Source organism: Pleurodeles waltl, chromosome 5, assembly GCF_031143425.1.
Source record: "Pleurodeles waltl isolate 20211129_DDA chromosome 5, aPleWal1.hap1.20221129, whole genome shotgun sequence".
In the NCBI taxonomy this organism is placed as follows: domain Eukaryota; kingdom Metazoa; phylum Chordata; class Amphibia; order Caudata; family Salamandridae; genus Pleurodeles; species Pleurodeles waltl.
This window is the reverse complement of record NC_090444.1, coordinates 1,737,375,791-1,737,403,497: the sequence shown is the minus strand read 5'-3', so window position 1 is coordinate 1,737,403,497 and position 27,707 is coordinate 1,737,375,791. Positions and strand designations below refer to the sequence as shown.

At 43.6% G+C, this 27,707-nt stretch overlaps 1 protein-coding gene across 2 annotated transcripts in view; it reads left to right on the top strand.

The window, feature by feature from the left end:
- Positions 1-27,707, top strand: part of LOC138296727 (cysteine-rich venom protein latisemin-like) — an 83,427-nt gene that overhangs the window by 16,118 nt on the left and 39,602 nt on the right. For both annotated transcript variants that reach the window (XM_069236130.1, XM_069236129.1), the window contains exon 2: positions 21,393-21,455. In XM_069236130.1, coding sequence (XP_069092231.1) covers positions 21,393-21,455 — 63 coding nt within the window. The remainder of the gene's footprint in view (positions 1-21,392; positions 21,456-27,707) is intronic.

Here is a 27,707-nt window from a genome sequence, read left to right as displayed (position 1 = left end):
TAAGCGAAACAGTTACTAATGTGACACAGTCACACCGATTTACCTTAATACAGGTTTTCTGTAGTAACTGCTGTTTTGCTAATAGTCTAAATACATTTAGGACAGGTATGAGGGGGAGAATGTAGAAAGTGCGAGCTTGAAATAATACAAACAGTGGGAAATCGTTAACAGGTAAATGCTCAGACCTTCCTTACTTCCAGGGAGAAAGAAACCATGTAAATGTGAGTTATCATGTTAGTGTGTGTGAGCATATATAGGAAAATACCTCAGTGGAACGTAATGTAACAAACTGTAGGATATAGCTGCAATTTAATAAGATAGTGTTTAATGTAATAAGGTAGTAGTGACATGTTTTTTGTATCAGGGATCATACTCTGGACCAATATGCCTAGGCTTAGATTGTATCTCTGTAAAAAAGAGATCGGGGAATGGTGAATGCCTGTCCTGTGCTCTGCATAGTGTCGAAAGCACACTGTGTAGTAGGAACCACAGTTCAGTCTGTTCTTGTAATAGCTAAGGAGGTCATCCAGACATCAATCCCCATCGATGTAAGAGAGACAATCACAACCACCAAAGACCATGATTCTGTGTTGATTGCCGTACCGTACACCCTCCTCCTCAGACTGAAGCAAGCAGTCCGGTCTTATGCAAGGTCTGCAAGACCAGATTCCCCTGTCACCACCCTCCCACCAGGCCTAAATGTCAGGAAGGGGTGTTGTCATTTTCTGTGGATGGTGAAGGCATACTGGAGCTATTCACCTCACCTTAAAGGTGCTGCTGGGCAATGGATCCTAGTAAGTTTTTATTTGTCACGAGAGGGCATATAGTTCCTCTGCTGTCCACCCCATGGAGGCCATGCCTGATGGGCTCGGTATTTTGTCAGACTTTCGTTTGTTGTGGTGGGGCTTGGAGACTTGCAAACATTCTGTTACCTTTCCCAACGGGATCATTCCTTTAAGTCTTGGGTCTTGGAAAGGCTTTCATTTGTTTCTGGTGGAGATGGAATGCTGACACTCCAGGTCACATCCCCAAAGAGTATGCCTACCAGTATTGTGATGATGGCAGGCTTTTATTAGTTGTGGTGGAGGTGGTATGCTGGTGCTCTGCTTTCTGCCCCTGTGCATTCACTTCTAGTGTCCAGGGTAGGGTTTGGTGGTGCTTCTGTACCCTATGGGGGTCATGCTTGCTGGTACCCATCAAGTTTCATTTGCATGCCTGCTGGGCTTGTGGACTAGGCAGAATCTGCAATATTCTGTTGGCCAAGTAGAGGCCTTATCTGCATTCAAGGATGCAAGAGCAGCACATTGATTATCCGACTCTGCAATACAGTTTGTGCTGCAATGCCTGGAAGTAGCACCCATTTGATCAACTGACACCGACTCCTACTGTGATTGCAACTCTGAAACCTGACTCAGGTCAAATAATCAGCTTGACTTGATTCTCTGGAACCCTAAGCTTTATACGTTACCCCTTAAGTATCAGTAAACTATTTTTATCCAGTTAGTTCTTACAGTGATGTTCTCTTGATCATAACCATTACAGTACAGCAAGCGTATTTGTATTTTATTTGTATTCATTCTACTGACATTTGTTGTTGATCTGTGTACTTTTTAGTTCGTTTTAACCATTGTTTGGCTGTTCTGTTACACCATGTCTAGTACGATTTCTCGGCAATATGGATCAGGAAGGCCACCATTAATATCGTAAAATTCACAAATCATCGTCAAACTCGCACTCTGCATCAGCAAAGAAATATGCACTTTACATTTGAAAGCGGTAAATTGCGCTTGTTGTTCACACTACATTTTATCAGATCACACATTATTTGTTGCTGAAAGCTCTTCATTTAAATTGCATTTATTTACAATACGCAGGGAACACGATGATTTAAAATAATTGTAATGAAAGCAAAATAAACATCACTATATATAATTACGGCATGAATATGTAATTTTCTAGAAAGAACATAAGGTACATTACGTTTTTTAAGAATGAAACTCTTTAGCCAGCACAGGCAAACAAATGTGTTTTGCTACATAAAACTTGTGGTGCACTCTTCCAATGCCCAATAAAGAAGTAGAAAATGGCCCCAACTATACGGAATTGTATCACGTCACAGCATGTCCTTGCTTTCAATTTCTTTGGACCTTGTTATTTACCCTTGTTCTGGTTCTGTTGAACTGGATCTCTTACTTGTGCAATATCTATACTGCAATAACATATAATTTTTTTTGCATCTGTGAATTGCATTAGAATGGCTGGCAGGCATCGTTATAGCATAACCTCACTTAATGCATAGAGGCAAATGTATTTCTATTCATAATATTATACCCACATTAGGATATCAAGGTGACAGCACAACAAAAGCATGATTTAAAGATGCTGGTAACAGGTCGTCAGTCAGTGGCAGAAGTCTCATTGTGCAATTTGTGCACTGCCCCTCCTTTAAAGTGAGTGGTTAGTATCATGATTAAATATTCATCCAAAGGATTGACATGAGATGGTTATGGCATCCCCAGAAATGGCATCAGAATTGGCATCCAATACATGGGAACCCACGTGGCTACCTCTGTACAAGACCAGTCTTACAGAATATTTCTTCAAATATCTCCCAGATTGTCAGGCATTGGTTACTGGAAAATATTTGGGATAGAATTAGAGTACCAACATTTGGGAGAATGAGTTCAACAGGGTGGCCAGAAATTTTGGAATTATTGTCAGAGAGATATTTCACCCAAAGGCCAGGGGGAGCTGCTTGAAGGAGAAAAGCCTCATTTATGTTACTAGTCATCTTTAAATGGGGCTGATAGTGGCTTATATCTCAATTCTATACGTTTTACCTCTCCCCAACAATACAGTATCCATTTTAATCATCGCACAATTCAGAGTGGTTTATTCTGATTTCAAAAATTAGTTTCTAAACATTGCAATTCATGTATCAAAGACAATATGTGACCATGGCTTGCTGTTGTTGCATCATACACTATTCATCTCCACAAGAAGTTAAGTAGGAAGTTCTTCCTTTGTCTTCATTGAGGGGGAAGGTCACTGTCTCCAGGGTTAATGAGCTTAGGCCAGTGCTTATTTTGAGCAGGTGGTTGCAGTTACAACCCACTGGTAGTCATTTTTGCTGACCAACCAGACTTTGATGCAGAACAAAAGAGAAAAAGGCAGCAAAGAGGGTAAGAAGGAGGAAGAGAAGGATGTGAAAACAGTGATGATGTGGCAGTCATCAAAAAGAACCAACATGACTGAGATAAAGATGCAATATATTGGCAAGTGAAAGAGGCATAAGGTGAAATAAATATTATACCACTTTGTATTCAGCAACCCAAACATTTAGCAGTGGAACAGGCAGGCTACAGAGAAAAACGTGGGCCCAATCATTTATTCTTTTACAAAGTAGGCACTTTAGTAGACAGTAGGTCTACCTATCGAACATCTATTGGGCGAAATTCACAAGAGCAAAAAAGCATCAACCTAAAATCAATAGACATATTCAATGTCTTTACGACTACGGCGGTCTTTTCAACAGACCACAGAAGTCGCGGGCGCCAAAAGATCGTCAGTGTTGGCAGTCCGAAGACCGCCACACTCATAATGAGGACCTCAATGTATTAGTGGCTTATCATATATGAAAAGAGAAAACAGCAACAGAAAATCTGCAAATTAGAACCAGCCAATGAAATCAGAAAGATGTGGAAGTGGAGGTTGACTCAGAAAATTCGTCTGCTGTCAGTTATTGCTCTGCGAGGTGTCTCACATTCAGTTCTCATATAAGAGTTTGGGGTCATTGACTGCTGCTGAATAGGCCGGATGTGCTTAAGGGACTGCTCTGCCACAATGGAGATGAAGATTGGAGTTATTTGTTGGGCATCCCTTGAGACATGGAGGGAGGGCCTGCCCCATGAAATGTTAGGCTGCACCAATCATCTAGCTGGCACCAGGTGAGTTGATGACACATGTGCCCATAAACCTCATCCACTGTGACTGTGACACAGGACCCGATTACTGAAAATCACTGATGGTGTGGAAATGTGTGCTGCTGCTAGTTAGAGTGGATCCATGACTAAACACTACCCACAATGATGAGGACACACATATACATACCTCAGCCAGTGCTGCTCCACTTCCAGCCAATGAAAGTGTGAGCTATTTTATTAGTTTCTCATTCATCATTTAGCCCTCAGGAGAGGACTAGCTGGTGTGCTCAACAATTGCAGAGATCTCAATAACAACACTATTGGTATGTATGTAGGCCCAGACTAGAATAAATTTCACATTGGTAGACCAAGGCATCTGTACTTACTACAGCACAACGCTGTACCCCTCATTTATGTGGGATATACATTATTCTTCATGTGTACTGAACCCATAGATTGTTGTATTGCAAATTTCTCATATCACCACTTTAAAGGTGTCCCACTCAATGGCAGCCAAAGAACCCAAGCCTTAATTCTCATCAAAATATACATCAATTTGTTTGTCTAAGTTTGTGTCATTTAGTGATTCCGGCTGTGGCTGCCACAGTAACAGCTTTGGGTCGCTTGTGCCCATTTCAGTGCAAATTACAAAGGGTTGTGATCCAGTACAAAGCAGCCAAGTACTCAGTCAATGCCAATCGTTTGAGACCCCATCCCTAAAAACATATCACATCTTGTGTATTTTATGTGTTCTACTCAGTAGTAACAGTATTCCCAAGCCTCAGAGTTTGTCTCCCACCAAATGGTGCAAATGTCGGTGTCGCTAGTGCACAGTGGGCCCTTTTAAATGGGTGGATCTGTTTAGTTAATTGCTTAGCACCATATTATAGGTTACACCCCATATGCCCTAAGGCTCTTGGTAACAAACCAAATATGGTGTAAAAGACTCCAGAATCTCAACCTGTCCTCCAGTGGTAGCATAAGAACTGGCTATAAGAAAGGATGTCCCTTCCAAGATTCAATATATGGAGTTGTATCGACTTTTGGTGTCTGTATGCAAAAGTAGTTTATGAATGAGGATGACAGAGGTCATCCACATCAGAATATCCTTAGCTAGGATGAAGAATGTAGTGGTCACTATTTGTCCCCCCAAGTTAGCTTCAGTGCTTCCAAAGCTATCTGTCCACCTCAACTCATTAGACAAGAGTACATTTTGTTCTCTTTAGACAATGCAGACATGCCCCTTGTATTCAGTGTTACCCATTTATACACATTATGTCCCTCATAATGAACATGGCGGCAATCACCACCGACCGCCATGGCAACGGTGAACAGAAGACCGCCAGTGGGGGGTGAACAGCGCACCATCATATAATGATGCCAAAAACTAAAACCTCCAAAAATCCAGCAACCTCCAGCTGCCGTCAGGGCCCATGATGGCAGAAAGGCTGCACACTTCACCACACCACCACCATGCAGAAAAATCCTCCAACCAACTAATAATGATGCACAAATCACCGTGGCAGATAGTGGATGTCGAACAACCATTGGCGGTAAGGACCACCACGGCCAACAATGAGACCCAACAACAAGAAATGCACACATTGGCAGATTTAAAACCCACACACCTGACACACATCCACAACACCATAAAACACCCACATACACCCCCAACAATCCTTTGCAACGCCAATTGCACGAATGAGACTGACAACACTACATGCATGCACTGAACACAACATAACAAAAGTCACACACTAATACACAACAGCACCCTCACCAATACACCAATAAAACCACACCCATAACACACACCATGGAACCCCCTAAGCACCCGCTCTTCACAGATAGGTAGCTAAGGACCATGGTGGATGAAATATTGAAGGTCGCGCCACAACTTTTCGGGGCACTGGTAAAGCAGACAACCATTGCCAGGAAGATGGATTTATGGCAGACGAATGTCAACAAGGTCAACGCAGTGGGAAATCATCTACGCACAAGGGACGACATCCGCAAGAGATGGAATGACCTGCGCAGGAAGGTGAGGTCAGTGGCATCCTGGCATAACATTGCGGTACAGAAGACTGGTGGAGGAACCCCACCTATACTCCCCGGCTATACCAACTGGGAGGAGAAGGTACTGGCTATCCTGCACCCGGAGGGCATCACTGCACTCACTGGAGGACTGGGCTCGGGTAAGTCAACTACAATTACTTCATATCCACCACACCTGTAATGCATGTACCAGCCCACCCCTCCCACTACCACCAGGACCACATCCCCATCCAGGCCACTACATCCACATCCAGTCACCCTGCATGCCCACAAACCCACTTACAGGCCCACATCCCTCCCCCCTGTACACAGTCACCTACCCCTGCAAGGATTCAGAATGGCACTACTGCACCCACAATGCACCTCTACCCCCACTCAAAATGAAAGGATAATTCCATATAAGGACCTTGCATGGCCCGACAGGGGAATAAAAGCAAAAAATAGGGCAGAGCTGTGCATCCCTTTACGAATTAGTACATGCAACATATATATCCATTCCCCCCACAGGCACCACCACCCATGCCACCCAGACAGAACGGCCAAGGAGAGCCAGCGCCTCACATAGAGACAGAGGCCCCACTCAGGAGACTGGAGAGGGATGTATGGACGGTGAGGAATACCCTGGCCCGTCACACAGACCTGGACTGTCTCCCTCTAGCAGCCCAACCCAAGATACCACTGACATCCCTACCACCCAGCCAAGACTATCAGCTCAGGTCAAACGACCCTACATCAGTGTCTCCAGGCCACAGACTGGCGGACCACATGTAGAGGGGCCACAGTCTCCACCCACCAACAGGCAGGACGATGATGGCCCCAGTGCAAGTGGGACTGCCAGACCTATGCTGGGGGCACAGGGGGCAAGGGCTAGTGGGAGGGCATCAGTGGCCCAGGGGGGTGGCCAAAGGATGGATGCTGCATCTCAGGAGGTGATCTTTGAGGTCCTGGGAGCATACCACCATACCCAGGACAAGATGGGCCATATCCTGGCCACCCTGGAGCAGAATCAAAGGCTGCACAACACCAAGAGGCTATGGAGCAATGGAAACAAATCAATGCTACCATGTCCACCATTGCAGGGGCACCACTATGCTAGCCTGCCCTCCCCCACCCACCTGCAAGCCCCTACCACTAGCCAGGACACTGTCCTGACACCTACATCAGCAGCAGCTACTGGACTGGTAGCACTGCCAGAAGACACACAAGAGACCAGCACCACTAGCCCTGAAGCCCATCACCAGTCACTCAAACGTGCCCTCAGACCCAGATATGGCACTGGAACACCTGCCAAGACAAGACCCCCGCTAAGAAGTGACTCTGCCCTGAACTGTCTCCCAAGTGTGCCAATGTGCTACCATGATGACCTGCCAATACCAATACACCATCTACCAAGGGAAAAATGGACCAATACCCACTGCCACCAACAGCTGAGCCCATGCACCAGAGTATGGATTGGCACCATGAGCCCACTCCATATCACTGTACAGCTAACTTACAAATTTGTGACACTTAAAAAAACACATCTACACCAAATCGTATGTCCTCTGTCATTTTGAGTATACAATTGTGAGTGTGTATTTATTAGCCAGTCAATTTCATAATCGTACCTTTATTACAGGAAGGGAATTCCATGCACTGTAGTGTCTGAAGTAAGTCAGAATGTACACCATTTTGGTTTCCCTGGCACATGCCACTTCAATCTTCAGTTATCAGTGTCAATGAGTACAGACACAACATCACTAATCACATGAGTTAGATTTACACTTTGCAGTGAAGACAACAGCATCAGTGAACAGTACCTCATAGTCACTGGAAGTATAGGCGGATCAGCTGGTTCCTGGAGTTGACATCTTCCCCCTCTTCATCCTCACCATTACTCTCATCCCCTCTCAGAGGTTGCATGTCTGGATGGACAACACCCTCCTCCTCTAGAAGGGGGGTAGCCTTCCTCACAGCTAGTTGTGCAGCATGCAGCAGGCCATCACTATTCTACACACCTTCTCAGAGCCAAAACACAGGGATCCCCAGAGAGATGGAGGCAACAAAATCTAGCCTTCATGAGACCTATAGTGCGCTCAATCACCCTCCAAGTATGTCCATGGGCCTCATTATAATTCCTCTCTGCATCTGTCCTGGGATTCCTCACAGGTGTCAGGAGCCACTGCAAGTTGGGGTAGCCAGAATCACCTGTAAAAGTGGGTGAAAGAGGACTTTAACAAACTGCCATTACTTGCATACAGCCTGGCTGTCAGCTATGTACTGATCCAGTGTCATACACACTCACCTATGAGCCAACCTCTGTCCCCTTGTAGTTGTTCCTTCATGTATGGCACACTGCTGTTCCTCAGAACAAAGGAATCATGGACTGATCCTGGAAACCTGGCATTTACATGTGATATGTACTGGTCATCAGTACACACCAATTGTATGTTCATGGAGTGGACGTTCTTTCGATTCCTGTACACCTGTTCATTCTCTCTTGGGGGTATGAGAGCTATGTGGGTTCCATCAATGGCACTTATCAAATGGGGCATGTTAGCAAAGGCATAAAATACAGACTTGATAGTAGGTAGTTCAGCCCTTTGGGGAAACTGGACATATGTCTGCAGGTATTGGACGAATGCACCCAGGAATTTCAACAGGATGAGGCTGAACATTGGCTGTGAGAACCTGCACCCATGCCCACTGTCACCTGAAAGGAGCCTGTAGCCAAAAAATGGAGTACAGATAGCACTTGCACTTCAGTAGGGATGGCATGCTGATTCCGATTAGTCGGTTTAAGTACAGGATCTAGTAAAGCATAGAGCTCATGGATTGTTTAACGATTGAGTCTGTAGGTGACAATGAGGTGACGTTGATCCATAGTTTCCAAATCAACAAGAGGTCTGTACACAGATGGGACCCTCCCTCACCACACGTGTCTGTACCTATGGGGGATGAAAGAACACATATGAGGGTCACACATACATGTCTCAAACAAGTAGTAAATGTATTAATGGATGTGCAATACATAGGTTGCACATACAGACGCTGTGGAATATATACAATGTCAGGCACATATGTGCAGGGTCAACTCTGTTGTAATGGCATCCCAGTGTGGACACATTTCATAAGATGGATGCATGTTAGGATCAGTCACTCATGTGAGCAAGCGATTAAGGGCTTTGATTTGGTGGCCCTGAATGGGGCCCCTGGCTAGGATATATGTAGGAGGTGCTAGCAAGATGGCAGCCTCCTGCCATGCAGGTCTGAGGGAGTGGAGGTGGCATCATTCCACTGGCGGTAGTCGTCATTTCGGAAGGCGGTGTCGACCGCCGTGCACCCACTCATTGGATTTATGATTGTCAATGGGGTACCTGGCCCTATCATGATCGCCGCTGGCGGTGACGGTACACACCACCGCGGAACGTACGCCATGTCGTCACACCCAGTACACTTGACTCCTGATTCCTGTGCAAGCACGTATTCTACTGCATGTGCTGCTGTGTCCTGACTCTGGCTTTTCCAATGGCGCGAGTCACAGGGGAACGGGCCCCGGCCTTCACCACGGAGGAGCTCGAGAAGCTGGTGGGCAGGGACCTACCCCTGTATGCCAAGTTATATGGGTGACCTGAGGAGCAAATGAGTCAGCAAATGTCTTGCTTGGATGTGTGTGATGGGGCAGATGCCTGTATGCATGTGTCTTCAATTTGTAACTGCACAGCCGTAGATTGTGTGGCATGCACTGTTTGTGAGTTGGTAGCATGTCTTTTTGAAATGTCCGTCCCATAGGGGACGACATGTCATCTGTATAAAATGCCCACATCCTGACGTCTGTTTTTCTGCTCCGTGTGTCCCATACAGGTCAGTGCCCATCAGAAGAGAGCACCGTGGCAAACCATCGCCAAGGAGGTGCGGACCCTCGGGGGTCTACCGGTGGAGCGGCCACTGCAGGAAGCGGTGGGAGGACCTGAGGCGCTGGGCCAGGAAGACCTGAGAGGCCCAGCTGGGGAAGGCCTCCCAACGCGGAAGGGGAGCCCATCAGACCCTGACCCCCCTAGTGGCGGTGACCTATCCGGATTTGGATGGGCGCGTGAAGGCAGCACAACATCTACAAGGGGGTGAGTACTAACATTGTTTAATATTACTTTGATGGATGTGTTTGGGTGCTGTGGTGTGTATGCTGTCTGGTGCCAGGCACTCTGACAGGTGTGTTTCTGTAGTCCTGTCCCCCTCAGACAAGGAAATGGTGTGGGACAGGTGTGGATGGTCCAAATAGGCCCATGGGGGTTCACCTTCCTGTACTCTTGGATGCTTTGTGGGCCCATGGACTAGTGGGTGCATTGGCTGGGCATGGTCCCCCATGTTTGTAGGTCACACAGTTTCTCAGGTCTATGTTTCATGTGGGTAAAAGGGTGTATTCTGGGGTAGTGGCCACTAGTCAGCAGCACAGTCATTACTATTGTTGTAGGTGCTGCGTGTAGGTGTGTGAGCTGGATGGGAGTGTGTGTGAACCAGGGATGTGCATTCATTCAGGTATTTATAGACTTCTTCCATGTTTTGTCTCCCCACCCCTGTGCTCTTGTGTCCTTTGTGTACATCAGCATCATCTGGCGAGGGAGCAGTGGCACCGGCGAGTGGGGTTGCAGCGGCCCACGATTCCAAGGAGGCAGAGTCAGCGGAGGCCAAGGGGAACACTGGGTTGGAGTGCGAGGGGAGTATCACGGGGGAGGCAGCTACCACTGGCGGTAGTGACTTTGATACCTCCTCCGATGGCAGCTCCCTGGTGGTGGCAGACCCAACAAGGCCCACCCATTCTATGTCATCTTCCGCCACCCCCATGCCATCTCCATCCTCCCAGTTGCTCCCTACCCAGTTGCCTGTGCTGGCTCACCCAGTAGGGTGGGTGTCTCCTTCGCCCCAGGCACCTCACCCTCTGCCCCAATCTACCCTGCTGCCCTCATGGAGGAGGCTATTGACCTCCTGAGGACCATCTCTGTAGGGCAGACAACCATCGTGAATGCCACCCACAGGCTAGCATCCCAGATGCAGCAATGCAATGCATACCTGGAAGGCATTCACAGTGCTCTGTCTAGCCTAGAGAGATCTTTTCAGGCTGTGGCCTCCTCTTTTACGGCAGCTAGTGTCCCTGGTCTTTCTGTCCCCCCTCCAACCACCTCTACCACTTCCAGCACCATATTCCCTTCACCCATCCCAAGCACATGTCCAGACAGCCATGCACACACATCAACACACAAGAAGCACACAGCCAGACACAAGCACCACATTTCCCACCACAGGCATACACAAACCCAACATACAAAGGCACACACAACTACATCTACTTCCCTTAGTGTGTCCACCTCTCCTGCATCCCTGTGTGTCACCTCACCATGCACACACACAAGCACTGCACCCTCAGTCACTGCTGTTGCCCCCATTCTTGCAGTCACCACAACATCTGACATCCAGTCATCCACCCCAGACACCACACCTGCACTCACCACAACTACATTGACTGACACATGCAGCACACTCATCAGACCTGCAGACACCCAGACAACATCCATGTACACTCGAAGCCTGTATAGTTGCACTGTGTCTATCCCCCCTCCTCCCAAAACACTCAAACGTTCACAGACACCAACACAACACATCCACCACACATTAGCATACTGTTCAGGCACATACATTCACATCCGGCACACATACACCTGATACAAGCACTCCCTCTACCTCCACTCCCACACCTTCCTTCAAATCCACCCCAACTGTCCCATAGAAACTTTTCCTCTCCCGTGTTGACCTGTTTGAACCCACTGGCCCAACCCGTCTTGTCCCTAAACATGCACATCTCCTTGCCCAGTCCACTCCTTCCTCATCCAAGTCCACCCCAGTCTGCCCTTCCCATTCCTGTGCTCCTTCCCCAGGGAGGAAGAAGCCCTGTGTTGCCCCAGGTCCCTTTGCTACCCCCTGGTCCAAGCTCACTCCCCCACCTTCCAAGGGCAAGCCCAAACCCCCTCCACCTCCCAAATGTAAACCCATACCACCCCCTTCCAGATGTAAGTCCCCACCCCTTGTCCCTGTTCACTGAGGTGCCTGGCTGCCCCATGGATACCCCTTTACAGTGGAGTACCCTGTGCACATGTGGGAGTCAAGCCCGGCCTATTTGGGCCCTTCACGGTATTCGTTATCGACTGGCCAATGGCCTTATTCGGACATTACATTGTTCTACGCATATTAAAGTTTGAGTGCCCAGTGGTGCTATTGGCACAATATAGTGATGTTGTTAATCGTTTCATTGTGGGGGTGTGGTATGCACATGTGTGTACTTTAGTGCCGGTCTATGTTGCCTTGTGTTGGGTAAGTACATCTTGTTCTGGTGTGTATGGTGTGGGATGGTGTGAGGGGTTGGGAGTGCGCTGCAGGGTGGGTGGGGTGTTTGTGTAACTGTGCCGTTTCTTCCCATGTGTACTAGGTTGCAGTACTTACCGTCATCGTCTTCGTCGGCGGTCACAGTCATGGAGGTATATGGCAAGGAGCAGCACTGGCATTTTTTGCAACTTTCTCTCCATGTCTACTTCGGCATGTTGTGTGTACCTCCAGTGAGTGTTTTCTTTTATCTAGTTCGTTTCAGCCACGATTTGCATGGCGGTGATTCTCACCCTGGAACTAATGGAGGTCTTGTGCTTCATTATTTGGTGGATGGGTGGGGCCTTTCCACCAGCCTGTGGGCAGCCTCCTCTGTCCTTGTCATCACTCCAATGCTGGTGGTGTGTGGCTAGACCTCTACTTGTTTCTCATGTGCTTCATTATTTGGTGGTCTGGACCGCCAGCCTGTTGGCGGTAGTTACTGCCACCGCTGGCGGTGCTGTGATTCCCGCCATGTTCATAATGATCACCTATGTGTCACACTGTGGTCCATAGATTAGTTTACCTCTAGCGATCTCAGCACCTAAGACAGTTTTTCTTCATACGTGTGTCCGTAGGTGACACAAGACCTGTCTGCATGTACGACTACCCACTGCAGTGTACACTCACTAGTAATCAAGCTATTTCCCAAACACATAACCTACCATACATGTATCGAACCTGGTTGCCCATGCTCCATAGTTGGCAGTTCAGGCCATTACGCCACAACCTCTCCATAAATGTAATAAATGATTTCACACCAAAACAACAAAATCCAAGCAGTAGACATTGAGATATGCACATTTGAAGGAATAAGGTAAATATATCACTTAAAAAACTAAAAGTGCCACTTGCAGTTATCTGTTCGTATGAGACAGGGTGAAAGTTACAAGACCAGGCCAACTGCAATGGAGTGCTGGACAAATACAAGGACCTTCTCAAACTCTAGCATGAAGAGGCCAGTTCATAGAGGAGGAGGCCACAAGGAGACTGGAGAGCGTTGTGGGTGGTCAGCAATGTATTCCGAAGAGCCGGCTGGGTGTTGCGGATGGCCATCACTGTACCATGAAGCTCCTGTGAGGTGTCATGGATGGATATTGCTGGAGCTTTACAATGGCAGTCACTGCAGGCTTTCAATGCTGTAGCATGAAGTGTATATCTCAATATGCTGGTTGTTGCTTGAGGTCACTGTGGCATGAAGAGTTAGGTCCAAATAGCCTAAAACTTCAGGATTTCTCCTTCTTCAGAGGAGTAGCACACCTGGGACAGTACCTCTTGGGGGTCCAGGGCTTATTCTTGAAGAGGCCAGCATGGCTCAGACAGGTCCAGTTGCAGGTCCCTTTCTAGCAGTTCAGATGGACAGTTGCAGGGAGGCCTCTGGAGCTTGTTATGTCCCTGTACCTCTGGACAGGAGTCAAGTCAGCTGAATTCTTAGAGTCACTTCAGGTAGCATGGGAAGAAGGTCCAGGATTGTACTGAAGAGTGAATATGATTTAATACCCGATGGCAGCTTTGAAGTGGAAGAAACATATAAAATCCCACCCCACCCCTCAGAGAGCGGAGGCATTTCCTTAATACCTCCTCTGGTCCCAGGATGTCTGGGGACACAAAAGGCTAGTGTAAAGTTCTTTGTGTTTGGGTTGAGGCAGCTTCTTTGAAGTATAAATAGGGCTGTGCACAGCTCTGCCCCTCCCATCGTGTCAGGATGGCCTATCCTGCCAACCCCTACTACCCTTTTTGTCTGGCTGTCTAGGAGGAATGCAAAAAGACCATCTGCTAACTACTTCTAATCATGTGACCGAGGAAACAAGCTGTAGGCATGAAATGGGTAGGACAAGAAAATGCCAACTATATAAAAGGGGAATTTATAGCATTGTGACATGATAAAATCCCACTTTGCCATTAAAGAGGGTTTAAAATTACAATTCCTTAGACACCAAACATGGAACTCCTTCCTGCTCTTAAACAAACGTTATCACTAATTATTTGTAACAAGGCAACCCAATGTTCTCCTATGGGATATGTAGGCCTCACTCCAGTGAAAAACAAATGTGTCCAACTTTTTATACAATGCACTCTGCCCTTTAGGCTGCTTAGAGCCTACCCCCGGGGTAACTTTTGTATTAAAAAGAGAGTTTTAGGCTTGGCTAAAGATGTATTTTGCCAAGCCTAATTGGCAGTTTAAAACTGCATTTAGGCTGCAACGGCAGGCCTGGGTCATGTTTTAAGGGGCTACTTAAGTGGATGGCACAGTAAGTGTTGCAGGCCTACTAGCTGCATTTAATTTATAGACCCTGAGCATATGGTGTACCACTTTACTAGGGATCTAATGTATCAATTGGGAGTAAGGCAATTTTACCATGTTTAATGAGAAAGCATGACCACTTTACCGCTGGGTAGCAGTAGTAATGTGCACAGTCCTAATTCTAACAAAAATGAAATTCAGAAAATGGGGGGTTGAAGGTGAAAAGTTCAGAAATGACCCTGCAGAATGGACCAAGTACAATTATCATCAGCAAATAATTACCTTGTTGTTTTTTAATTCCTGCGAACCCTTTAAGTTGTATATGTCCTAACAATTTTTCAAACTATTCAGTATGAGCCAAACATGCAGTTTCTACATTGCGGACTGCAAAGCCTTCACCCCCAGTTGCAGATTGAAAAGCATCCCCTCTGGTTTTCATTGCCAAGGGTCTGTGCAGCACTGATTTCACCATCATGTTACATGTGGCTCTATCGTTGCCTTACTGAGTCCTTCAAATTATCATCATTTGGGTAAAAAACAATATTTAGAATTTCATGTATTGCAACCCTTCTACTTCTTCTTATTAAAATAAGGGGCAGAATCAGCCCCAATATGGTAAACAAATGTGTCAACAGTTTCAGCAAGTCAAGTTTATTTCAGACCAGGAAGGCACCAACCGATCATCAGCTATGCCTCAAACATCAATCAGGTAGCCCACCTCCAGATAATCCATTGTAAACATCTTTTGTGAGCATATGTTTGTGTGTATTGTCCCCAGTTATAGACTTCAATCTCATAACAAATCTTACAGTTAAGGAATTAGCCACATAAACTCAAAAAGAAAGAGGACACGTGAAAAGGGGATGGGGCACTGTATTGGTGTCCCAGTATCTCTAACTTCAGCATGTATTGTATGGCCCAATATATTGTGGCCTTACAGTCTTTCACACAACAGGCGTGCACAATGAGTCCAGCTGTAGCAGGCTTTTTTCCAGAGGCTCCAGGACCTCCTTCTTCTAGTCAGTTCTGGTCATCACACTCTAGTCAAGGCCCAACTAAGTCCCAGCATTTCTCACAGTCACCCTCAGGCTGAACATAGCTCCATATCAGAAGCCCATGAATGCCAACTTGAAACCTGAGCTTTTGTCACTCAATGCTTTAGATATTTCTAAACTAGTTTTCATACAGTCAATACACAATTGGTGGCTGGGCACCTATTGCCCATTGAGAAAAGACCATCCAATACCACACACAGAAGGGCTCCAGGAGGTTTATTTCATCTGGAGAACTGGTGGGTGTTGAAAGTGATCCACTGACACATTGGTTAATCATGACACACCCACGCCCCCCAAGTCCATGTATTGACATAGCAATATAATCCATCACCGACACAGATCATCAGCACAAACATATGGTAGCATAGTTGTGCCTTAATACAATGTGCTTTCGAACAGCAGAATGTGCCCTCATCAAATTAAAGCAGAGAAACAATTAGAGAGGCAAAATGGCTGGACAGCTATTGGTAGCCCATATACATTTGCCTCATTTTACAAATTCCCACATAACAGACAGCCTTGACGCTGACAACTTAGAATCTGAATTTTTGAGAAACTTACAGCTGTTGCTATTGTTAGAGAAAGGTAGGGCACTCTTCAATGAACATATCACCGAAGACGAAATTGTAAAGGCCATCTCAGCACTACCTTCATGTAGATCACTGGGGAGGGAATGGATTTCTGGGTGAGTTTTACAAATTGAATAAATCATTGCTAGTTCCCCTCCTTCATGCAGCCTTCAAGGAGCCTGAACAACAGGGTCACTGGGACCTATCTCAAATACAGCAATCATCTCTCATCCCGAAGGTAAGTAAACACAATCTAGAATGCTCCTACTTTCATCCCATCTCCCTTATAAACATTGATGTGAAGTTGCAGGTAAACATTCTAGCAAGGTGATCCTATCCTTGGTTTATGAATCACAGATGGCCTTTGTATCTGGGCACTCCTAGAGGAACTATATGAGGATTCTATTGCACCTTTTCTGGAGCACTAGGGACCTCAAGACTGATAAAAGGTTCATAAGTGGGGAAGCAAGACCACAGTTGAAATTGCAAGCACTTACTACCTCAGGAAGAGTTGGGCTCCCATGTATAAAGATTTACTATTATGTACACCACTTGTCTTAGATGGCTAACTCCCTATCTCAAATGCCACAGATACCTCTATGAATACTCTTATACAAATACTATCCTGCCCCTAACCCAGTTATCACTGGACAATGCATACCCATTTCAAGGAACATTTAACTCGTTAATGAATGGTATTCTGTCAATATGGAAACTCTGTAACAAGCTGCTGAAAATGGATCTGTATATGCACCTCTTTGCTCTAATGTAGGGGAAGGCTGGACTACTGATAGGCAATAAACTGCCCTGGGTAACTATTGGGTCACCAAGGGAATGCAACCAAGTGATCAGTTGATTGAATTTCGAGCTTTAAGAGATTAATGTGCTCTGACAAACAGCCATTTTTGGCACTATTGTTAGTTTATTAGCCATCTCTGTAGCAAACTAGAACCCCCACGCTTTGATGCCATCATCTCTCACGTTCTACATGTACTCAGCTCTCCGATCCAAAACTATTTGAAAGTGCTTAGACACTTTTCTAATGGCCTGGAAAAGTCTGGTTCTGGGACCTAAAGGTCTGGTGATTAATGCATCATATTCCAAGCCAATTGAATCACAAATCAGAAATAGGTGGCAGACTATTCTAAACAGGGACAACATGAAAGGAAGCTGAGCTGAGATAATGGAGGGACATGACCAGTTAGTTTGAGAATCTAGTCTCAAATTCCTGTTTTTCAAAATTCCTCATTTATGGTATAGGTGTCTCTCCCGAGTTGGATTACTACCCCATAAATCATGTTGGAGATGCAATCTGGTACATTGTGACACTCCTCATATCCTACAGAATTGTGGGTGGAAAATATGTTTGTAATTTACCAAAACATACTCCATGCAACTCACACCTTCGCTACACTTTGTACTGCTAACAAATTGGACCTTAACTCTCCCTCCCACTGACGGTTAGTGACATCTTTGGTGGCAAATAAGATATATATTGTATCCACTGGATGCAAACAATAGTCCTTTCGAGAGAACAGTGGCTCACTGAATGTGCAAATGTGGCCAGTTAGTGATTGCATTATATAAAATATCAATGACAAACTCAGTGTGTTAGAACAAATATTGGGTCCATTGCTGTGCAGGACTAAAAAGGAAGCTGGGGACAAAATTCCAACAGGACCCTGTCTCCAGACATTTGGGAGCTAAGTTCACATTGACAGTAGTAGAAGCATTAAATATCCGAAGTCCCCATAGCCTTCTTACTCCTTCACTATGAAATTAGGCAGTTTGCTTAAACAGTTGATCTTTTACTCCAATTCTCTGCAGGAGCAAGCTGTACCTGTGTTGCTTTCCTCTGTCACCATAAAACAAGGTAAGTATATGATACTGCCGGATGGACTCATGCCACTGACCAGCTTTTATGACAAGGTTCAATGTCCTTGTCTATGACCCTTACTCAAGTACTAATCTATACTAGCATACTACCCTTTCCATTTTTCCTTGGCAGCAACCTAACTCAGAATGACCCTTGATTTCCTCTGAACTATATACATAATACCGTCTTCTATGTTTTCTATAAAGGGAATTCCAGCTATTACACTGCTGCGCAAGCTGCAATTGAAGTTTAATATATTGTTTAATACTGGATGTAATGTTATATCATACCATCACCTACACCATTACCCATACTCTGATCCTTTCTCTTTGCTCTTCTTTCTCCCTTCCCTTCCTACCATAAAATTGCCACCAAAGATTGTCATTAGACTTTGATGTTCTTCACTGCCCACAAGAGTACCCTGGTTCCAATTTTTTGGGCAGCAATTGGGAGAAATGGTCTGGTGTGGTTTGCTCAACTTCGCTGGAATCCTCAAACTGACTAATTGATGCTTTCCTCAACCCTGCACTGCACAATTCCAGGGATGTAAAACCTCAACAGTCTAAGTTAGTGGCTAAAAGCACAAACTTTGGGTTACACTGTAGCAGTGTGGAGAGCAGCAAACATTTAACTCTGAGGAGAAAGGAAAAGCTGAGTGAAACCTAATAGAGGCTATGTTAAGTTAGTATCCCCCCGAGAAATGATGAGGACCTTGCTGCCAAAGTGGCCACATTTGGCCTGCAATACACATTTATAATCATGTGATAGAGAGCATGTCACTTTCACAAATGTGGTCTGCCAAAACAGTTTACGACCACTTCGGGCCATTCTTGACTTTGTGTAATCATGTGTGTGCCCCATGCACATCAAGAGAAACACATAAACTGCTTGAATATTATGGTTGTATAAAGTTATGTGGATTCACCCATCTCTCTAATTGTTACTGTTAGGCAAGATGTTGCAGTTTTAGTTGTAGCTGGACCCTAACACTAAAGTATTTTGCCGTTTGGAAACATTATCCCACTTTGTGCCATGGATGTGCATGTTCCAAAGAGTGATCCTGCAAACTTTAGCCAACCAGTTAGAACAGGTGTTCCTTTAAAGCCTAATAATATTGAGTAGAGCACTTTAAGTGCTAGCCTGTATAGAGGACAAAGAATCTCTCACTTTGAAAAATTATCTTGAAACCAGTTGGGGCACTACTGTCTACACTGAACTGTGACCAGTGCCACAGACACTTAATTGTGAATCATCAGTAGTCATAATAAATGGTTAATGAGAATATTTTGGCATTAGATACATGTGGGATTGCTATTCATTTTGAGAGGTGTGTTTTTATGTTATAATTTTTGTGGACTCTCATGAACACAGGCTCAAATCCACTGAGTTGTCTCTCTTTGTATCAATGACTGCTTACACAAATGACATATTACACTATCTGCAGCCCTCTCTATTGCACCTCTAATCCTTCAACTGTGATTTGTAAGCATAGCAAACAGTAAGAGACATGGGAATTACAGAATTTTAGTGAACACATCCAAACCCTACTTTTTGTATAAACTCACCATATGGATCCAAGTTATTGCAATTAAAGCAATAACATCACATTTTATTCCTCTTCTTTATCGAGTAACAAGTTGTGTTAAAAAATAAATCTTTATAATCGTTTTTGCTTTTTTCAAACTTCACGCTCTTTAATGACTTTTTCATTTTCCATCATTCCATTTAAACATTTGTCTTGTATATTTAGTCTTGAAGTTGTGTGTGTAACAACATTTCAAACTCCACTGGCCTCATCCTCAGGAGATATATCACTCACTACTTTAGATTATTTCAATAGTTCCCTACATATAACTGCCAAAATATAAACAAAATATACAAACTTGTTTTGTTTTGCAGTGCAAACCAGATATTTTTCAATTGCAGCTGAAAACAATGTATAGAATGCATCAGTGGTTCTTAAGCTGTGGCCCAGGATCCCCTAGGGGTGGGGTCCATAAAGCCTACTCTGAGGGCCTGTGACTGCTTAGAAAATTAAACAATTTTAACTGTATAATAAAGTGTATATAAATAAAGAAGCAAAATGTACAATTGAAAATGTTAAAACATTATGCAGATGTGGCAAAATTTGATGTTGAAAGCTACAACTGAAGGTAGTATCCTCAGACTGATTTGTGTGAGCAGTGCAAGTGCATCGAAGAGAATATAGTATGGATGATGAGTGGCCTCAATTGAATTTAAAAAAAGCTCCAACCTTCCCATTAAAATTTAGATTTTTTTATATGTGTTTGAGAATTAAATAAAATATTTCATCATTTGTAAATTTGTTTGATGAATGCTTGCTTCTAGGTTTTTGAGTATTGTTATGCAGTTCAAGCTATTGAAATTGCTTAGGTCCGGGTCACTGGCTTTCAGTAATTACTTATTGGGGGTCATTCCAGGATTCCACTAATGATCTATTTGGTGTGCCCTGGTCCCTGTAATGGTTAGGTGCAGGCACAGAGATATCATGACTTTAATAACCACCCTGATTAAGCATTTACCTGAAACAGAGTTTAATCTATACATTCCCTGCCAACTTCACATCCTGATTTTACAGATTTTCTTCTTCTATGAATACTATGCCTTTGGATTTCATGTAGCAATTCACTTCTTTCAACTCAATTTCAAATCATTTGAATATCTGGGAGGAGATGCCAGTTGCTGAACAGTGATGTACTTGATGGCTGTGGTGGGGGGAATTTTCAAAGAGGGTAGGGATCCATTAGGACCTTAAAATAGCTTAATTTCACTTCTACAGTGTTATAGTTATTAAATATGTTCATCAATATCAATGATTCCTCAGGCGTGTTAGTGCTTAGCACATCACAAAAATACACATTGCCATTATATGGATATGTATCTGAATAATCACATTCACGAGTTGATTGTCTTTGTTGTTTTATGATACATAACTTTGTCTGTTTGTTATGGTTATCTCATATATGCAGGTATAAGCACCTGGAAATTTGCTCCTAATTATCCTTCTTCGTTCAAGTTTCAGACACAGCATTTGATTTTTATATATTCTCTTAATTGCAACAATTACCTTATTCAATTTCACTCAAACATAGATTGGTTTAAAACTTTGCAGCTAAAGCAGTATTTAATGTGCATATTTATTTTTTATCCTATTAACAATAGTTTTCGTTAGTAAGTATTTTAAAACATTCCATCATTTAAAAACACATCATGTTTTATCATAATTATGAATTTTCAATATATTTTTTTCTTTTTAAGATGAGCATGATGGTTGTGGTCACTCTGCTATTGGCTGTTGTTTTGCAACTATCCACTGGGCAGGTATGTATATCAGCTTTCACAATTGAGAATGTCAAAGTTTGCACATTTAAAAATCATAGTGCGGCAACAACAGAAGATAAAATTATATTTGCTGTTGATAAGGAAAACCTTCCCTATAAATGCCTAAATCATGGATGAATGCTGCAAGTGTCATATAGGTAAACATCAGCTTGAATATGAATTTCATGCCTCATATTCATGTATTTATCAGAACATCAGTTTTGTTAATTCTTTGGTTTTTATACAAAGTACGTATATAAAATGGATGCATACTTAGGACTGAATTCAGAAGTTGTGTCCTTTGAATATAACTTTCTTACTTCTGTTTGATGTCAATTGCCCTGATTAATAAATACTTTTCTGTGAGAAGCGATGTCTAAATCCATTCTCTCCCATTAGCAAATGTGAAATGTCCTCAGGTATTTCTAAAGGTAAGACATGTCTGTGCGTGGAAATATATGTTTCAAGGTTCACCAAGCTTTTTTCAGGCATTGTACTTGAGTCCCCATTACATATCATGGCAGATTGACTGTTGTTCATGATTTTTTACTTCATGCATAAAGTCATGCTTTTCATAATGGAACCTTCACAGCTACAATCACAGATAAATATTCCGCAATACAAAATGAATTTGTCATAGTAAAGCTGGAAGATGTCCACAGTGCTATCTATATGAGAATGACTTGGTATGCCTGTATGAAAGAAACTTGAACGTGTGTAAGCGAAAACCCACAAATTGGAGAATACGGAGCCATTACCACACTTCAACGTAAGTGGAGGAGAGGGTGGAAACTATTAAAAAGTCAATGTTCTTCTGGCACTGATAACCAGAGCCAGAGAAGGTAAATCTAGCTTTCACCTCAGCTCTGCGAGAACCTCGTGATAATGTTGGTTTTAACTTAGTCAGTGTGCACACAGTATGAGGTCATGGTCAGTAATCATGCCTTATCTCTCTTATGTGCCAGCCACTCCATAGAATGTCAGTTGAAGTTTCATAAATAATAAGCAAAATTGCTTGGGACAAACAAGACTAGGCATTCTGTTAACAGTGCCGGTACTGTTTGTTTACACTCTAGAGAGAAGGATTCCTAAGCAGGTGATAGGTGTATTACCTCATTAATAGGTGGAAAGTCAACATTATTTAGTCTTGTCTATTTAAAATGTTCAAACCATATCATATTGTATGATTTGAAGTTGGATGACTCCTGCATGCATTCTAGAACACACACGTTCAATTTACATGAAAGTAAGTAGGCATTAGAAGTAGCTGAGCCATGACCGGGGAGCTATGCATTTTATGGTGGACCAACCAAAACATCTATGCCCAGTCAGAAAAAAAAAAAGAATGACAGGCTTCCCAGCCACAAACCTAGCCAGAACACAGCAGAGGGTATAGAGTGTTAAAGGCAAGCATATGCTCATTAAGAGATTGGAAGGGTAGTTTGGTTGCAGAGGAGCAGATGTGTACAGGTACTTTATTATGATATAAGGTTCTTTTAAGAGATATGTCTCTAACTCTTTCCTAAACTGGAGCAGGGTGGTCCTGGTGGATTGGAGATTCCTTGTGCATAGATTATCCTCCAGTCTGAATCTGTTATTGCTGTGGGTGTGGCCAGAGATGGTGAACTTGTCTGCATGAAAACCCTGGTGTACAGGTCATGTTGACTTTATAAATGATGCAGTTTGTTTTACCAAGAGGAAATACTGGAGTTCCATTAGGATGATGGTAATGCGATCATATTTCTTCAGGACTAGAATGAGATGTGCTAAGGAATGAAGGATGTTCTTTAGGAAAGTTCAGTGTACATTGTGGGACACAATGAACAAGGTCTTACCACCATCCAGATGCAAAGAGTATGAGAGCTTGAAGAGCAATTCTGAAGTCACTTTCTGGAAGAAATGGTTTTCCCCTTCTTTAGAAGAGAGACTTGGTACCAGGCCATATTTTAAGCCATTGTGTTCCTTTAAGGTATCGTTGGTGCCAAGGATAAATCCAAGTAGCCATGCAGTGAAAGCTGGGGTTTAAAGCTGTCAAGATTCTTCTTTGCAGCCTTGTGCATTCTGAGGGTGGTGGTGGTCAGCCCCCTCTGTGCTACGAGATAGCACTCAGCTCTTTTAAGGGAGCCAAGTTTTATCTCGTAGCACTGTTACTGCTGGTCTGACCAACGGGAACATTGTAATAGGGCAAGGCAGTGGCATCCTTCCCACGAGTTTGGTGGTTCCACTTTGGGACCACCAAACTCTTAATGAGGCCCTTAGACTCTTCTCTGTGTTCAGCAGTGAAGAATCTAATTGTCATGATCTTTGTTCACATTTTGTGGCCTTGGCTTGAACGCATGTATAAATAATGTTCAATTTATAATTAATTGTTCCCCTTTAGTATTTCCTAAGTATCTTCTGTTCTACTTCTTTTTATATAAGTCTATTTTATATTTTTCTCCACCAACACAGGTTTCAATTCATCCTCTTTCATCTATGTTTGTAATTATCTTTCAATGTCTGTTATGTTTTTCTTTTTTTACCCAATCCTTTGCTAATCCTTCATTTGCTAGTAGTATTAAATCTAATGAACATTTTCTTAGGATTTTATATCATGTTTTTTTAAATTCCACTTTTACACATGTTACTCTCATGTTAGCAGCCATTTTCTCGTTTTATTGGTACTCTTTTGATGTCCCATTCACGCAATGTGAACCTACAGGGTGCAATATTTTCAATATTTGATCTACCATTATCAGATGCAACGAAGCCCTTAGGCAAGCAATTGTAAAGTTTTAGCGCTGAATTTCACCATAATGTTGACAACTGAGTGTGAAATGTCCCCAATGAACACACACGTATTCTGAATACTTTACATGGCAGTGAGTTAATAATTTCTCTGGTGTTAAGTGCCTAAATGTATCTCATTGTCTAGCGATGCATATGCAATGCACTAGCCCCAAGGCCTCCTGGACATTGAGGGAATCTGTGTGCCCAGCAGGAATCAGGACATCCTCCTTTAGCTTCATCTTTACACAACTAGGGGACTAGGGGAACTCTTATGCAGCAAGTTCATCCCTCACCCGAAGGAGTGAAAATATGGCTAAAAAATATTATCTTTGGCTCAGCCACTGTTAAACTATAGGAAGAAACTTTAAATTGTTCACTAGCTTCAGCCAATGCAATTGTTTTATTTTTTTGCTACCTTCACCGATAGTGTGACTACAGTAAATTAATACAAATGTACAGTGAAGTAATATAGGCTCCCACTATAGTCAAAGAGAAAGAGGGATAGTTTTGTTTTGTATTCTCAATTAAATTAAAAGACCTGAAATATTTTTAAAGGTGGCCTTTGTGACACACTATCTGTGTGCAAATACTTGTCCGAGGTAGATAGTAGTCTCAGATAGTAAGCCAGCACAAATGTGCACACATGTGCACACACCACCAATGCGTAATTACCCAAGAGCTTTTTACTCCTACTTTGCAGCAGCAGATCTAATTTTAAAGGACTCCACTGATGGAGAGCACTCAAAAGCATTTTACCAGTGTGTGCAATAAGTGACAGTCACCTAGTATGATTCACTTAGAGCAGAAATATAAATACCAGATGGTACAACAGGAAAATATCGAGGGGGCTAAAAGAGTCAGAATGAGATTCTTCCCAGTTTGCAGTCTGATCAATGACCTGAGGACTTAAGTTGTTTTAACTGCCAATGTTCCTACTACCACATTTTCAACTGCCCTTTTCTTTGACAGGTAAATGGAATAAGTTGATACATTGACAGGCAACCTGGAAGGCTTGGATAAGAATGTTAATTATCATTTGCACTGCCATCTTGTTATACCCTTAGACAATCTTACGCATCATCTTGAATGTTTACTGTTATTGAATTAATACACTAATGTCATCACCTGGAACTGGACCAACACAATGCTTTTATTTTGCACTGGAGCTGTTTTTCATTTCCTTTCACTGGTTTTCCCTATTGCTCTCCCTTGTCACTTAATTGACCTTCACAACAGCACAGCTAGCAACAAAACAGGAAGATATTGTCTTCCATTCGCTTCTCTCCAATGAGGGGGCGCATGGGTTATTGGGGGCACCTGTGCCATTGTATGTTTTTGGTCTTGATTGTATGGAATTTTATAACAACATATGCCACATTGACTTTGTCCTTTGAGGTGGGCATTACTTTCTTAGCGTCTTATGTTTTATTAGGTTGCACTCTTCGTTTGAGAAACCTGTGTCACTTTGAAAAAACAGCTCTTTTTGTTGCTCTACCTATGAACCAAAAGATGTATAAATACTATTATTCATGGGCAGTACAAACTACAACATAGATGATGACATTGTAGAGATGAACTAAATAAATAAATCACAGTACCAAACTACATTGCCTTTGTATTGTGCCTAAATGGGTGAACAAAAACGGAGACTGATATCAAGTGTAAAGCCACAGAGAACACAGGGACAATCTTCAACCATCTGCTGCAACCATATCCTGGTTTTATGGCATGGACAATGTACTGCCCAGTACCAGGTATTCCACCAACTCCCTACTTTGCCTCCTCCTCAGCCAGTCAGAAATACACTAGCCCATTGAGAAAATCTTCTGAATTGGTACAAGGCAGCTAGTACGTTTATAAATTGAAGTTTAAGTCATGTTGAATATGATCCAACAAAAGAGTTATTTGGTCTGGTACTACTAACCTTTGCAGAAACAAGTAAAGGCTCTTACCATGAGTCACTCATACCCTCACATGCTATATCCATTGATTCCTTTCTTTATCTTTGCAAAATTGGAAGCAAAAAGACAGTACGATTAATGAATGGAAAAAGCAATCACCAACAGCCAGAGCGTTATGTCACTACAGCACTGAAGTGCATTATGGTGCTCAGGTCCAGAGCCAGTATTCAACCACCCTTAACACCAACATCCGCCTGATTCCCCTTGCCTTCTTTGATATATACCAAACAATACCCTTCTGTAGGTTCATTGTTCCACTGCTCCTGATCCTTTTTCATCCTCGCAAATGATATGGAAAAAACAATACATTTTGTGAATTAACAAACCTGAACAGATCCTCCCAAAACTGAATAAGGCAAACTTAAACCTTGACAATATGACACTTACCATTCAATTACTGAATTCCTGAGGAAACTATTGAAAACTATTTTGCATTCAGCTCTATGAGAAAATCAAGAATGACACCTCTTTTCAGTTGTATCCATCAGTCTTCAGTGGAACAATGAGACAGTAAATATCTGTGATGGATCCCAAAGATCTAGTCCATGCAGACAAGAACAACAAAATACTTCTGTACACAGGTGACCATCAGCTCTACCCAGAGGTCCTCCTGTAGCAAGTATATCAACAGTCCAAAGGATTTCTAACCATATAGAGACATGAGTTTTAAAGGCATACATCACGGTCAAACACAAAAAACATTGGCCCTCATTACAACCCTGGTGGTCGGTGATAAAGCGGCGGTAATACCGCTAACAGGCCGGCGGTCAAAAAAATTGAATTACGACCATGGCAAAAACCACCAACACAGACAGCCACTTTCAATCAATGAATCAATCAATCCATTTATAAAGCGCCCTACTCACCCGTTAGGGTCTCAAGGCACTGGGAAGGGGGACGCTACTGGTCGAAGAGCCACGTCTTGAGGTGTTTCCTGAACGTCAGGAGGTCCTGAGTCTGACGTAGGTGGAGCGGTAGGGAGTTCCAGGTTTTGGCGGCGAGGTGTGAAAACGATCTTCCTCCAGCGGTGGTGTGGCGAATGCGGGGTACGCCGGCGAGGGCGAGGCTGGCGGAGCGAAGATGGCGGGTGGGAGGGTGGAAGGTTAGTCTGTCGTTGAGGTAGGCTGGACCTGTGTTGTGGTGAGCTTTGTATGCGTGGGTCAGGAGCTTGAAGGTGATCCTCTTCAAAAGGGTGGCCACCTCAGAGGCCAGTGCAGGTCTCTGAGGTGGGGGGAGATGTGGTTGTGGCGTGGGACATCGAGGATGAGACGGGTTGATGCGTTCTGGATCCGTTGCAGCTTCATTTGCAGCTTGGCCGTTGTACCGGCATATAGAGCGTTACCGTAGTTCAATCTGCTGCTGACCAAGGCGTGGGTGACAGTTTTCCTGGTCTCGACGGGAATCCACTTGAAGATCTTGCGGAGTGTGCTGAGAGTGTTGTAGCAGGAAGAGGAGATTGCGTTGACCGGGGTTGTCATGCTGAGAGTGGAGTCCAAGATGAAACCCAGGATGCATGCGTGGG